The 12,519-nt window shown below is 37.0% G+C and overlaps 1 protein-coding gene across 1 annotated transcript in view; it reads right to left on the reverse strand.

The window, feature by feature from the left end:
- The window catches only part of BBS2 (Bardet-Biedl syndrome 2), a 33,041-nt gene that overhangs the window by 16,429 nt on the left and 4,093 nt on the right, over positions 1–12,519 (reverse strand). Inside the window, exons 2-7 of the mRNA XM_012447919.2 lie at positions 11,144–11,371; positions 6,003–6,128; positions 5,693–5,755; positions 4,519–4,596; positions 635–739; positions 465–551 (exon numbers count right to left, since the gene is read on the reverse strand). Of these exons, the coding sequence (XP_012303342.2) occupies positions 465–551; positions 635–739; positions 4,519–4,596; positions 5,693–5,755; positions 6,003–6,128; positions 11,144–11,371 (687 nt within the window). The remainder of the gene's footprint in view (positions 1–464; positions 552–634; positions 740–4,518; positions 4,597–5,692; positions 5,756–6,002; positions 6,129–11,143; positions 11,372–12,519) is intronic.

Raw genomic sequence — 12,519 nt, forward strand, 5'->3', positions numbered from 1 at the left:
ATTTGAAGTTAAAAAAGGAAAGCAAGAAAAAGGATTTTATTTTAAAGTTACAGCTCAGAAAACAATATGCTAACATGATTCTTCCCATTAGTGCTAAGTTTTCAGGCAGTTCTGAAGATTTATTAGAAAAGAGCTATTCAAACAATTCCTTAAAACTCCTTTTTTACTGTCCTACTCCCTAGAATCATCCTGGATGATGGATCTCAGTCCTTCAAAAAAGAGGTTTAGAAAGAATCTCCCTGAAGATTTCCCCCAAACAACACTTATAAGACTTACACTCCCTCACTTTGCAGTTCTTGATAAAGATAGCAGGAATAATGTGTCAAGAGTATTGAGTTAAATGTGAAAACACAGCCAAGGAACTGAAGTTTACATTCCAACATTACGGTTCTAAGTCCTATAGTAGATACACCTTAGACAATTATTAATTTGAATTACACCTGAACTTTGCTATTCAAACTTACCTTCCCATTGGACCAACCAGTTATGAGTTCATTCACTCCATCAGAATTAAGGTCAAAAGCATGAATGCTCATGGCATGATTTTTCGACTGAAAAAGAATTCCAATAATTAGCACAGAAGTCTCACAGTAAGTATCAAGTCGCTGAATATCAAAGGCTGAATTATACTAACTTTAATTCTCCAGTATCGGGCTGTTTTGTCATAAACTCCAACTGTGCCATTGGAAAGGGCATAACCAAATCGACTGCCATACATGGGACAAAGAGAAGTGACTACCTGGAAAACAATACATAAAAACGTAACATCTTTTCATTAAGGCTCAGTTTACTGTGAAGTACAGCTTTATAAGATTTCACACGCCTTGTTACAACTATGTTAAAATTAGATTTAAAGGCACTTCCAATCCATTAGTGGGGAATGTATTCCTCTTCTCTATGATACATGTCATCTATTTCAGAGTTGTATAATCAGATTTAAATAAACTCACAGAATTTGGTGTTTTAGAGCAATCTTATGTGGCAAGTTTCAGGAAATTATTTTTAAAAAACAAATGAAAACTAACGGACTAAGGAAGAAATAAGCTAAGTACACAAGATCAAGAATATGCACATACAATAGATATTATGTATGTTCACCCAAAAGGTTTTAATGATTATTACTTAACTTATAATGTCCTACAGTCTAAATTTTTAAGACTTACAACAATCCACAATTGAATATCTTACTTCATATGTATACTTTTCTATGACATAATTTATTGTTTGCTAGCTAGAAGTAAAAGAAAGAACACACAATCCTTTGAAAAGTAAAAACCCAAGCACATGGATCTGTGTAGTATGTAACAATATACAGAATGCATATATGATACAGAAATAGTTATAGGACTGTTCAAGGATTTGACATCCTTAAAAGGATAAAATTTTACGTACTGAACAAAACTTTCCTTTAAAGTTAAAACCAAAGCTTAATGATATCCATGATTCTGCAGATTACTTTCTAATTCTGCTCCTAATACAAGAGATATTAAGAAATAAATTGTATAAAGCAGAGAATAGTTATATAATTTCCTTTACACCTACAGCTTTTCTACAAAACCACCCACTTCACTTAACTATGAATACAAAGTGCTGTGTAGGATTCCAGAATTATTTAGCTCAAGGCATTCTTCTGACAATACTTAGTATTGTTCAACTGCCAAATGAATCATGATTTTGCTGATCTGGGGAAAAGATATTTGAACTAGGAGCAAAAACCTAACAAAGAGAACAGGAAAATGGCCCTGCAAATGAACAATGTTATAAAGTCCATATTTTCATAAATTTAGCCCCAGATTCCTGAGCTCCTTTAGTGCTTCCTTAGTTCACCAGTTCCTTCCTTTCATGGACTAGAAGATCAACAAGTCCCCTCAAATCCCTAACTCTATTCCAGGTTCTTATCCTCTTTTCTAGGATTTAGGAAAGAGGTGTTTCAAATATTTCAGTCTCCTCACATCTAGTATTAACAAGCAACAGAAATCCAACAAAATCTGAATGATTCCCACCAAAGGAGAAAATATTTACCACAAATTAGAATGAAAGGGATATGAGAATGCAGGACACAGCACCTATCAGCCAGGGATTCTCAAGTTTTTTTTAGTGGTGGGGGAGGTTGCAAACCCCTTTAAGAATCTAATGAAGGCTCCCGGCCCTCCTCCAGAAAGCACAGGTAAGCACATGCACACAAAACAGACTCCAGGGCCAAGTGCGGTGACTCACGCCTATAATATGAACACTTTGGGAGGTCAAGGCAAGTGGATTGCCTGAGGTCAGGACTTCAAGACCAGCCCGGCCAACATGGCAAAACCTCGTGTCTACTAAAAATATAAAAATTAGCTGGGTGTGGTGGTAGGTGCCAGTAATCCCAGCTACTTGGGAGGCTGAGGCGGGAGAATCGTTTGAACCTGGGGGGGTGGAGGTTGCAGTGAGCCAAGATTGCGCTATTGCACTCCAGCCTGGGTGACAAGAGCAAAACTCCAACTCAAAAAAAAAAAACAGACTCCCTGTATAGACACGCATCCTCAGACTGCTCCTTTTGGCACTCATTTGTCCTCTTCATTTTTTTCTTTGTCCACAACTATCATTTTACATCATACTGCCTATGAACATATAAAAGGTATAGTAGGACTTAGTAAAACCTGGTAACTCTTGCTAGAGGATAAATTCGTTAAAGTCACTGATAACACTGTACGTCAATATGTAGGTTTTGCTTTTTGGTCTCCTTTTTAGTTACAGGAAAAGAAGTGACCGTCTTAGACAGCTTTTATGACTGGCATGAAGCAAGCAATTTAAGGACAAGTGGCCAAGGTTAGTTTTGAGACCAGTGTCCTCAAGCTTTTCTAATATAGATTCCTAAATACCACATAACTAAATTTTGCAGAATCCCACCATTCTGATCTCTAAGACTCCCTTTCACTGGTTTCTTTCTGTCCATTTACAATGTTCACAAGCCATTGCTCCTTTATCTTTTTCTTATTCCTTAAGAATACCTTAAATTGTTTTTTTCTGTTTCAGTCTTGCCCAATCCTGAAAACTAGCAGCAAATAAATATCATAAGAATGTCAAAACCATAAAGGATACAGGTAATCTTTAGATATTGCTTTTTATTTTCTTTTTGTCTTTATTTTCCTAACTCTTAATACTGTTACTTTATTTATTTATTTTTTTCATTTTAATTTTGAGACAGAGTCTTGTTCTGTTGCCCTGGGTAAAATGCAGTGGTGTGATCATAGCTCACTGTATTCTCAAGCTCCTGGGCTCAAGGGATCCTCCTGCCTCACTCTCTCAAGCAGCTAGGACTACAGACATGTGCCATCATACCTGGCTAATTTTTTATATTTTTTGTAGAGATGGGGTCTTGTTGTTGCCCAGGAGGGTCTCAAACTCCTGGCCTCAAGTGATCCTCCTACCTTGGCCTCCCAAAGCACTGGCATTACAGGCATGAGCCACTGCATCAGGCCTAAACATTACTTTTTAAAAATAAAGTTTAAACTTTTTAAAGAAATATCTCAGGTTCTGTTACATGAGTAATTCTAATCACAAGTTTCTAACACCTAATTTTTTTTTTTTTAGAGCTAGAGTAACTAACACCTAATTTTTAAGCTTACCTACAGAAATGTGCCTAAGAAGTACTGAATTTGCATGAAGAAAAAAAATACAAAAATCTCATTTATGCATTTCAGCCCTATTCAATACATATGATCAGGAGGAGGAAGAAGAGGCATAAAGGTTCAAATGCTGACCATGACACTTCATAGCCAAGACACTGTACAAGTAACTCAACAAAAATGTAACATCAGGCCAGGCACAGTGGCTAACCCCTGTAACCTCAGCACTTTGGGAGGCCAAGGTGGGCAGATCACTTGAGGTCAGGAGTTCAAGACCAGCCTGGGCAACATGGCAAAACCCCATCTCTACTAAAAATACAAAAATTAGCTGGGCATGGTGGTGACACGCGCCTGTAGTCCCAGCTACTCAGAAGGCCAAGGCATGAGAATCATTTGAACCTGGGAGGTGGAATTTGCAGTGAGCCGAGATCACACCACTGCACGCCAGCCTGGGCAATGGAGTAAAACTCTGTCTCAAAACAACCAACCAACCAACCAGAACATCAGTTTCCTCATCTATGGAAATAATAATTTATCTTCCTATTAGGGTTGTTGTAAGGATTCAATAAGTTACTTCATATAAAGTACTTAGAGCACTACCTGGCATATGATAGGTACATAATAAATAGTTGACATTATTATTATTATTTGCATGTATTAACTAAGAAACGCCTTTATGTATTCACCTATACTCAATAATTTTTCTCTATTTAATCAGTCTTTTCAAAATATACCTTAATTAGGATTTTTACTGCTTTTCTTTCCATAACATACAGCTCTGTCTGACCCCCACAGTTTTTATCCTAAAACCATCTGGGTTGGGAGATGCCCCAGCACTCTCACTTGATGTTTCATCTAACAGTGCTGATTTATCTTGCCCAAGGTTACTGTAGTTAGAGGTGGCACTTCTTACCTCTGTTTCTGTCATTTCTGCCACAATCTCATCTTCCTTAAAAACTCGGATGTCAAAATCCTCAGATCCAACAAGCAGCTGAAAGGGAAATATCATACATGTTTAGGTAAGTGAAAACAACAAAATTTTCATAAACAAAACAAAAAGTTGCACAATACTTTCCATGCTGCTACTGCCACCGAAGACTGACTACCTCCTAATAGTCTGATGCTCAGGAATGCTCCCTCTATTGGGAGGATCAGCACATTCAGTCAGTGAAGAAACAGGGACTACTATACAGCTTTTATCCTGCCATCGGAATTGCACATCTTGCCAGAATAACCTATTTCCCTGAGTACCTGAAAATGCTCCCTGGATCAGCAACTTTCTCTGCCTACAGATGGAAGCCCTGTTCAAACACCAGAGTCCAGTGTCCATGGATAAGAGAGGGGCAAATCAGTGCCCAACACAGCACTTCACACCTACTGCTCAAGAAGCTAATTTCTAGGGTAACCATAAGAATAATTTCAAAGGCTAAAAGCCCATTTCTAAAACATTTAGATTCCTCAAAAAAGTTGGCCAAAATAGGCCGGGCGTGGTGGCTCACGCCTGTAATCCCAGCACTTTGGGAGGCTGAGGCAGGTGGATCATGAGGTCAAGAGATCGAGACCATTCTGGTCAACATGGTAAAACCCCGTCTCTACTAAAAATACAAAAAATTAGCTGGGTACGGTGGCACATGCCTGTAATCTCAGCTACTCAGGAGGCTGAGGCAGGAGAATTGCCTGAACCCAGGAGTCGGAGGTTGCGGTGAGCCGAGATCCCGCCATTGCACTCCAGCCTGGGTAACAAGAGTGAAACTCCGTCTCAAAAAAAAAAAAAAAAAAGTTGGCCAAAATTGAAAACTACATACTAACATGGTTTCAAAGCATGAGGAGCAATTCATGAGACTGCGGTCCTCTACCCTCTCTGTACCCTCCTGAGTCTCTGAAACACCATGGCTTTGACCTTTGTATTTATTAGATAAGCACAAGTGATTTACTGTTCAAAAGAGAAGAGAAAGACAAATGAGGTCAATTAGCTCAGCATTTAGGCATTCTCCTCGGAAAATCAGCCAGGAGAATCCTTTTTGTCACTGTCATGAGAAAATTTATTCAGCTAAACACAGAAGAGAGGTATCTCCTCCCCCACATACCTCTTTCTTTCCATCACCGTCAAAGTCACACAAGGCCAAGGAATGAACATTGTCTCCAGTAACCTGAAAATGAAACCCCAAACCATTAGCTTGCCATCTTTTTTTCATTTACTCCAAATATATTAGCTACGTGAAGGAGAGGATTACACAAAACACAAATGAATGTTATTCAAATTATTCATATCCTTTTTTAATACACAGAATTATAAATATTGTTCTGTATTTTAATTATTCAGTAGAGTTGGTGGTTAAAAAAGAACAAAAGTAAAAATGCTTAAGAGTACCAAAAAGAATGTTTTCTTCTTCATACCGTCCAAAAGAGATCACTTCCTTCATGATTGAAACCCTGCAGAGCACAATTGCCACCAATAATCGCAAGAGGGGAAGAAATGTCTCCCAAAGTCCCCAGCACAATTGCATTTGCCCCATCTGCTACCTAAGAAAAGTAAAAGGACACATTATCTTAGACATAATCATCTGCAGGCACACTGAAGGTAATGTATATCCATATTTTTGTTTGGATACCCAAATTCCTCTGTCAACATTTGTGAGACGTCAGATGGTCTCCTGAGAGGGCAGCCAGGGCTGTCCACTGAGACCTAACGTTGTGGCTTCTGCAAGGATGAGCATAGATGCAGGGTAAATCAGAGCCTTGGCTCTCACACTAAGCTGCTACAAAAAGCTGCTATGATACTCTGGGGCTCTCTGGGACCACAGGTTCCAGAGGGCAAATTCTCCGGAGAATCAAGACTTATGCATTTAAGCACCCAAACTCAGAATTTGTTTTAACAATTTTGGATAGAGATCTTTTAAATACTTATAATCCAGTTCTTTACTACTCTTTTAAATTTTACTATTCTTTGTACTAAAAAGTACAAAGAATAATAAAACACCCATGGTCCCACCATCCAAAATAAGTATCTGAGATTTCTTGAATAATTTACATAGGTATAAGTTAATTTATTTCTGAAAGACTCAAGGACATCTTTATAAACACTGTCTATTGTATAGGAAAATAATCGTTACTTACAGAATCTTTAAGTAGAAAAACTATAAAGATTGGCTATACAGGAAAGAAAAGACTTCATAAGAAATTAAAACTGTTAAATGGCCAAAGAAATAATAAAGTTAAAAGGTAAACAATGAAGTGAGAAAAAAAGCCCTACAATACATAAGACAAAAAGTTAATATAAGAAAAAGGTTAGTAAAAGGCAAATAAATACAAAAACAGTAAACACCGTAACCAAAAAAATAAACAAACAGGAAATATTAGAGATGAAATACAGTCAACAAACATGAAAAATGTTCATTCTCACAATATATCATTTTTCACTTTTTGGATTAGCAATGAAAAAGAACAATAATATCCACTACTAGTTAGGGCGTAATAAAACAGGCACTATCATTATTGAGGGGGGTATGGAAAATTGTAGTATTTCTAGGGAGCAGTTCACCAATGCCTATTGAAAATCTCATTTAAAAAAAAGTCTTGGGCCGGGCTTGGTGGCTCATGCCTTTAATCTGAGCACTCTGGAGGCCAAGGCAGGCAGATCACCTGAGGTCGGGAGTTCAAGACCAGCCTGACCAACATGGTGAAACCCCGTCTTTATAAAAAAAAATAAAAGAAAATAAAGAAAAAAAAAGTCTTTGACTAGGCAATTGTAAAGCTGTGTCCTTGTAATGTGAATTTATATGTCAACTTGGCTAGGCAATGGTACTCAGGTATTTGGTCAAACATATTCTAGAGTTGCTGTCAGGGTATTTTGCTGATGACATTAACATTTAAATCAGTAGATTCTGAGTAAAGCAGATTATTATCCATAATGTGGGTGGGCCTCACACATTACTTCGCCCATGCATTAATTGGGCCAAATTCTGAGTAAATTGAGTAGATTTTGAGTAAAACAGATTATTATCCATAATGTGGGTAGGCCTCACACATTAACTGGCCCACTCACATTATGGATAATAATCTGCTTTACTATTAAGTCCTTCCATACTTTTTATTAAGTACTTTCTATTAAGTATTGTTAATAGAAAAAAAAACTGACCTCCCCCAAGGAAGAAGGGATGCTACCAGCAAACAACCTTTGTACTTGAGCTTCAACATCAATTCTCTCCTAGGTCTCCAGTCTGCTGGCCCACCATGCAGATTTTCCACTTGCCAGGCTCCACAACTGTATAAGTCAATTCCTGAAAACAAGTATTTCCCCCTCTAATATGTACATATCCTATTGGTTCTGTTTTTCTGGAGAACCCCGACTATTACAATCCTAAACACAATTTCCGTTCTGAACAAAAACAATGTGACCTTGAAACAAGCAAAGGGCAAAAAAGTCCCAACCACTAAAGAAAAAAAGTGATCAGCTGGACTTCATAAAAATGAAAAACTTTTGCTCATCAAGAGATATGTATCTACTGGAACAAGCCACAGACTGAGAGAAAATATTTATTACATAGAAATCTAACAAAGAACTTATATACAGTATATCCATGAAATATCTACAAATCAATAATAAAGAGACAAACTACCGACACTTCACAGAAGACAAATAAATGGATAATAAGCACAAGAAAAGGTGCTTTGCATCAATGATTACCAGGGAAATGCAAAATGAAACCACAGTAAGATATCACTTTATACCTTTCAAAATGGCTAAAATTAAAGACTGGCAACAACAAATGTTGACAAAGGTTGTGCAGCAACTGCAACTCTCCTACTGCAGGCAGGAGTGTAAAGTGATACAACCACTTTGCAAAAACAGTTTGGCAGTGTTTTATAAAGTTCTTATAAACCATACAGCCCAGCAATTCCACTCCTGGGTATTTACCCAAGATAAATTAAAACATATATCCACAAAAAGTCTTATACAAAAAGTCTTATTTTTAAAAAATCCTTAGATAAAAATTGTTGTTAAAAACTGAAACAACCCAAATGTCCATCCACTTGTCTATCACCGAGAGAGTGGATAAACAAACCACAGTATATTCACACAATGGAATATACTATGTTTGTTACTCAGCAACAACAACAAAAAACTACTTTTGTATGCAACAACATGGAAAATTCTCGCAAGCATTATGTTAAGTGAAAGAAGCCAGACACCAAAGAATACATTCTGTATGATTCCATTTGTATGGAGTTCATCAACACGAAAAGCTAATCTAAGGTGATAGAAGTCAGAACAGCGAATGTCTATGGAAGACAGAAATTGACTGGAATGGGGTATACTTTCTGAAGTGATGAAAATGTTCTATATTTTTATTGGGGTATTGGTTATAGGGATCCAAACTCATTGAATTGTACACTTAAGGTCTGTGCGTTTTCATGTATGTACATTTTACCTTCAACAAAAAATATACAAAGAAGAAAACCAAGTTTTGTGGCTCACGTCTATAATTATAACACTTTGGGAAGCTGAGGCAGGAAGATTGCTTTAGCCCAGGAGTTTGAGACCTGCCTGGCCAACATAGTGAGACCCCATCTCTCTAAAAAATAAAAAATAAGCCAGGTGTGGTGGCCTACACCTGTAATTCCAGCATTTTGGGAGGCTGAGGCAGGTGGCTCACTTGAGGTCAGGAGTTCGAGACCAGCTTGGCCAACATGGTAAAATCCCATCTCTACTAAAAATACAAAAATTAGCTGGATGTGGTGGTACATGCCTGTAATCCCAGCTGCTTGAGGGGGCTGAGGCAGGTGAATCGCTTGAACCTGGGAAGCAGAGGTTGCAGTGAGCTGAGATCATACCACTGCACTTCAGCCTGGGGGACAGAGTAAGACTCAGGATCAAAAAAAATAATAATAAAAATAAATAAATTTTAAAAAATTAGCTGAGTGTGGTAGTACACACCTGTAGTCCCAGCTACTCAGAAGGCTGAAGTGGGAGAATCACTTGAGCCCATGAGGTCAAGGCTGCAATAAGCCGTGATAGTGCCACTGCACCCCAGCCTGGGTGACAGAGCAAGACTCTGTCTCAAAAAACAAAAAAGAAGAAAGAAAGAGAAAGAAAACCATTTGCATTTTCAGGAACTTATCCTTAGGAAATAATCAGGGAAGTAGTCAAAGGTATACAGTTATTACACTATGAACTGTAATAGAGAAACAATGGAAATAATATAAATGTTCAACAACATGGAAAGGTTAAACAAATTATATTAACACAACAAAATACCATAGAACCAATAAGAATGACATAACGGATATGTAGTAACTTCATACAAAGATGTTCACAACATATTATTGAATGAAAGAGCCACACATAATAGTCAGGGAGTGGAATGTCCATTAACTGATAAACAGATAAGTAAAATGCGGTATATACACACAATGGAATATTATTCGGCCATAAAAATGAATTATTGACACATGCTACAACATGGATCAACCTTGAAAATATTATGCTAAGAAAAAGAAGGTAGTCACAAATGATCACATATTATATAATTCTATTATTTAAGAAATGTCTAGAATATGCAAACTTCTAGAGACAGAAAGTAGACAACTGATTGCCTAAGGTAAGGAGGTTAAAGAAAAATGGGGCATGATACCAATGGGTATGGGTTTTATTTTGGGGGTAAAAATGTTGAAAATTGATTGTGTTGGGGGTTGTACAGCTCTCTGGATACACTAAAAACCACTGAACTATATACTTTCAGTAGGTTAGTTGTACATGTGAATCATATCTTAATAAAGCTGCTATAGAGTAAAAAAATAATAATAAAAGGCTACATGTATATATGATTCCATTTTACTACAAAATGTATTCATATATGCTTGGTAAAAAATTTGGATTCAAAAATCCAAGAGTTAAGTGTTATCTCTAGATGAAAAAAATAGGTATAATTTCTTTTACTTCCCTATCTTTTCTGTAATAAATACGAACTGCTGTAACCAACTTCATGCAAATCAAGTATTTTGAAGGCTTTCATGGTTTATACCAGTGACACAGAACTAAGTAATTAACCCAAAAGTAATAAATTCAACTGTTTCAACTATTCATATTTATAAGAGAAAAGACAGGGAAGTTTGTAAAACTTCATATTTGGGCATTAAAGTTGGGTATTAAAGTTGCAGCAGCCTGTAGGTGGCAGGCTACAGTAAGGGCTTCTCCTATAACTACTGCACTAAACTTTAATGCAAGTCCACCAGGAGACCTGTCTACTGGCTTCCCAGCTCTTGGCTGAATTCTCAACAGGAGATCTTGACAGATGGTAGTATCACAGATATACCTCATAAACTCAAGTGTCACCAAGTGCTTAGCACCCATAACCAAATAAATAAGTTCCGTGTACATAAAGCAGACATTAACAGCAAAATCTCCATGTTGTTTATCTACACTGTAACAGTCACATAATAAACATACCAAGATATATGATCTCATCTCTTCCAAGCATAAGAAATAGACATTAATGAGGAATGACAGTTTTATGGTAATGAAGGTTATTACTTGCCTCTCTGTAGAACAAATCTGAATTATTGTAGACATCATAAGCCAAAAGATTAGTCTGTGTCCCCACTAAAAGAGTATCACAGCCAAGCTCAGGGTTCAATACGCCTGCAGTCAGGCAGCTGACTGCCTGGTTAATGTTGAGAAGAGAAACATCAGATTCCAGGGGGCTCTGGAAGACCCTGGATGCACTGAAATGCTGGTTCCGTGTATGAGGATTATGAATAAAAACCTAAAACAAAAACCAGTTAATTATATTACCTTAAAATATAAAAAATTAGTATCATACTTTAAAAAAAACATGTTATTAACACATCAACATTAACAAGAAGTCACTTTAATCTCCTATAAAACTTAAAACACTTATACATAGTTCAATGCATGAACAACTTTCAGTCATTATGAGTCATGGAAATCAGGTGGTTCTTAGCCTTGTAAGCAACAAGGTAATGGAAAAGATCTAGTCACTGCTTACCAGGCCAGCTTACATGCTACCCCCTAGCAAGATGTCAAAGTACTCTTAGAAACTAGACTTTTCCTGATCAACCTAGAATAAGCTGCTACCATCTTCAATGTGATTGGCACACACCGAGAAGATCATGGAAAACAGCATAAACACTTCCTTTATTATCTTTCATCCAAGCACCTAATGAATTCACTTCCTAGACCTTAAAATGGTCTGCTAGTTAGTAAATTTGTTTCACAAACTTAAACTGAGTCATGCAAATCAAGTATCTTGAAGGCTTTCATAGTTTATACCAGTGATGTAGAACTAAGTAATTAGCCCAAAGATAATAAATTCAACAGTTTCAACTATCATAAATAAAATCTGAGTGTTTGCATAAATTATTCAACTTTCTTGGACTTCATCTGTAAAAAGGAGGTTTGCACTAGAAAATGCATTCTCAAGAGGGGTGAGATCACTCCCAGGACAAGTAACTGGGTTTCCAATAGGGGAATCATGTAGCCCTTCCCAGAGCCACACTATAAAAAGAGATATACAGTATATCTGAGGTATTAGAATTTCACTGGGGAAATTTTCATGATCTAAAAAACCTCCAAGGTGGGCAATATAAAAAAGGAGGGGGAGATGAGAAACACTGGACTAGGAATTCCTCAAGCCCCTTCTAGTTTTAAAGTTTGTAAAATTTACATGAGCATTTCATCTCTTTTGCATAAATCCAAACAGAATTCATTTTAAATTAATACCTACCCAAGGCAGCCTCTTCAACAAAAAATAATTTTTAAAAGAATTGACTAAAAACATAGATAAAGTGTGCAGCCACATGTTCCCATCTGTGTAGCACTTTATAACATGCTTTGATAAATGTTAATTACATTTGATCCTGACACCAATCCTTGATTTCCAGGTGAAATCAG

The sequence above is a fragment of the Aotus nancymaae genome, unplaced genomic scaffold, assembly GCF_030222135.1.
Source record: "Aotus nancymaae isolate 86718 unplaced genomic scaffold, 86718_ANA_hifiasm-v0.15.2.pri h1tg000030l, whole genome shotgun sequence".
Taxonomy (NCBI): Eukaryota; Metazoa; Chordata; class Mammalia; order Primates; family Aotidae; genus Aotus; species Aotus nancymaae.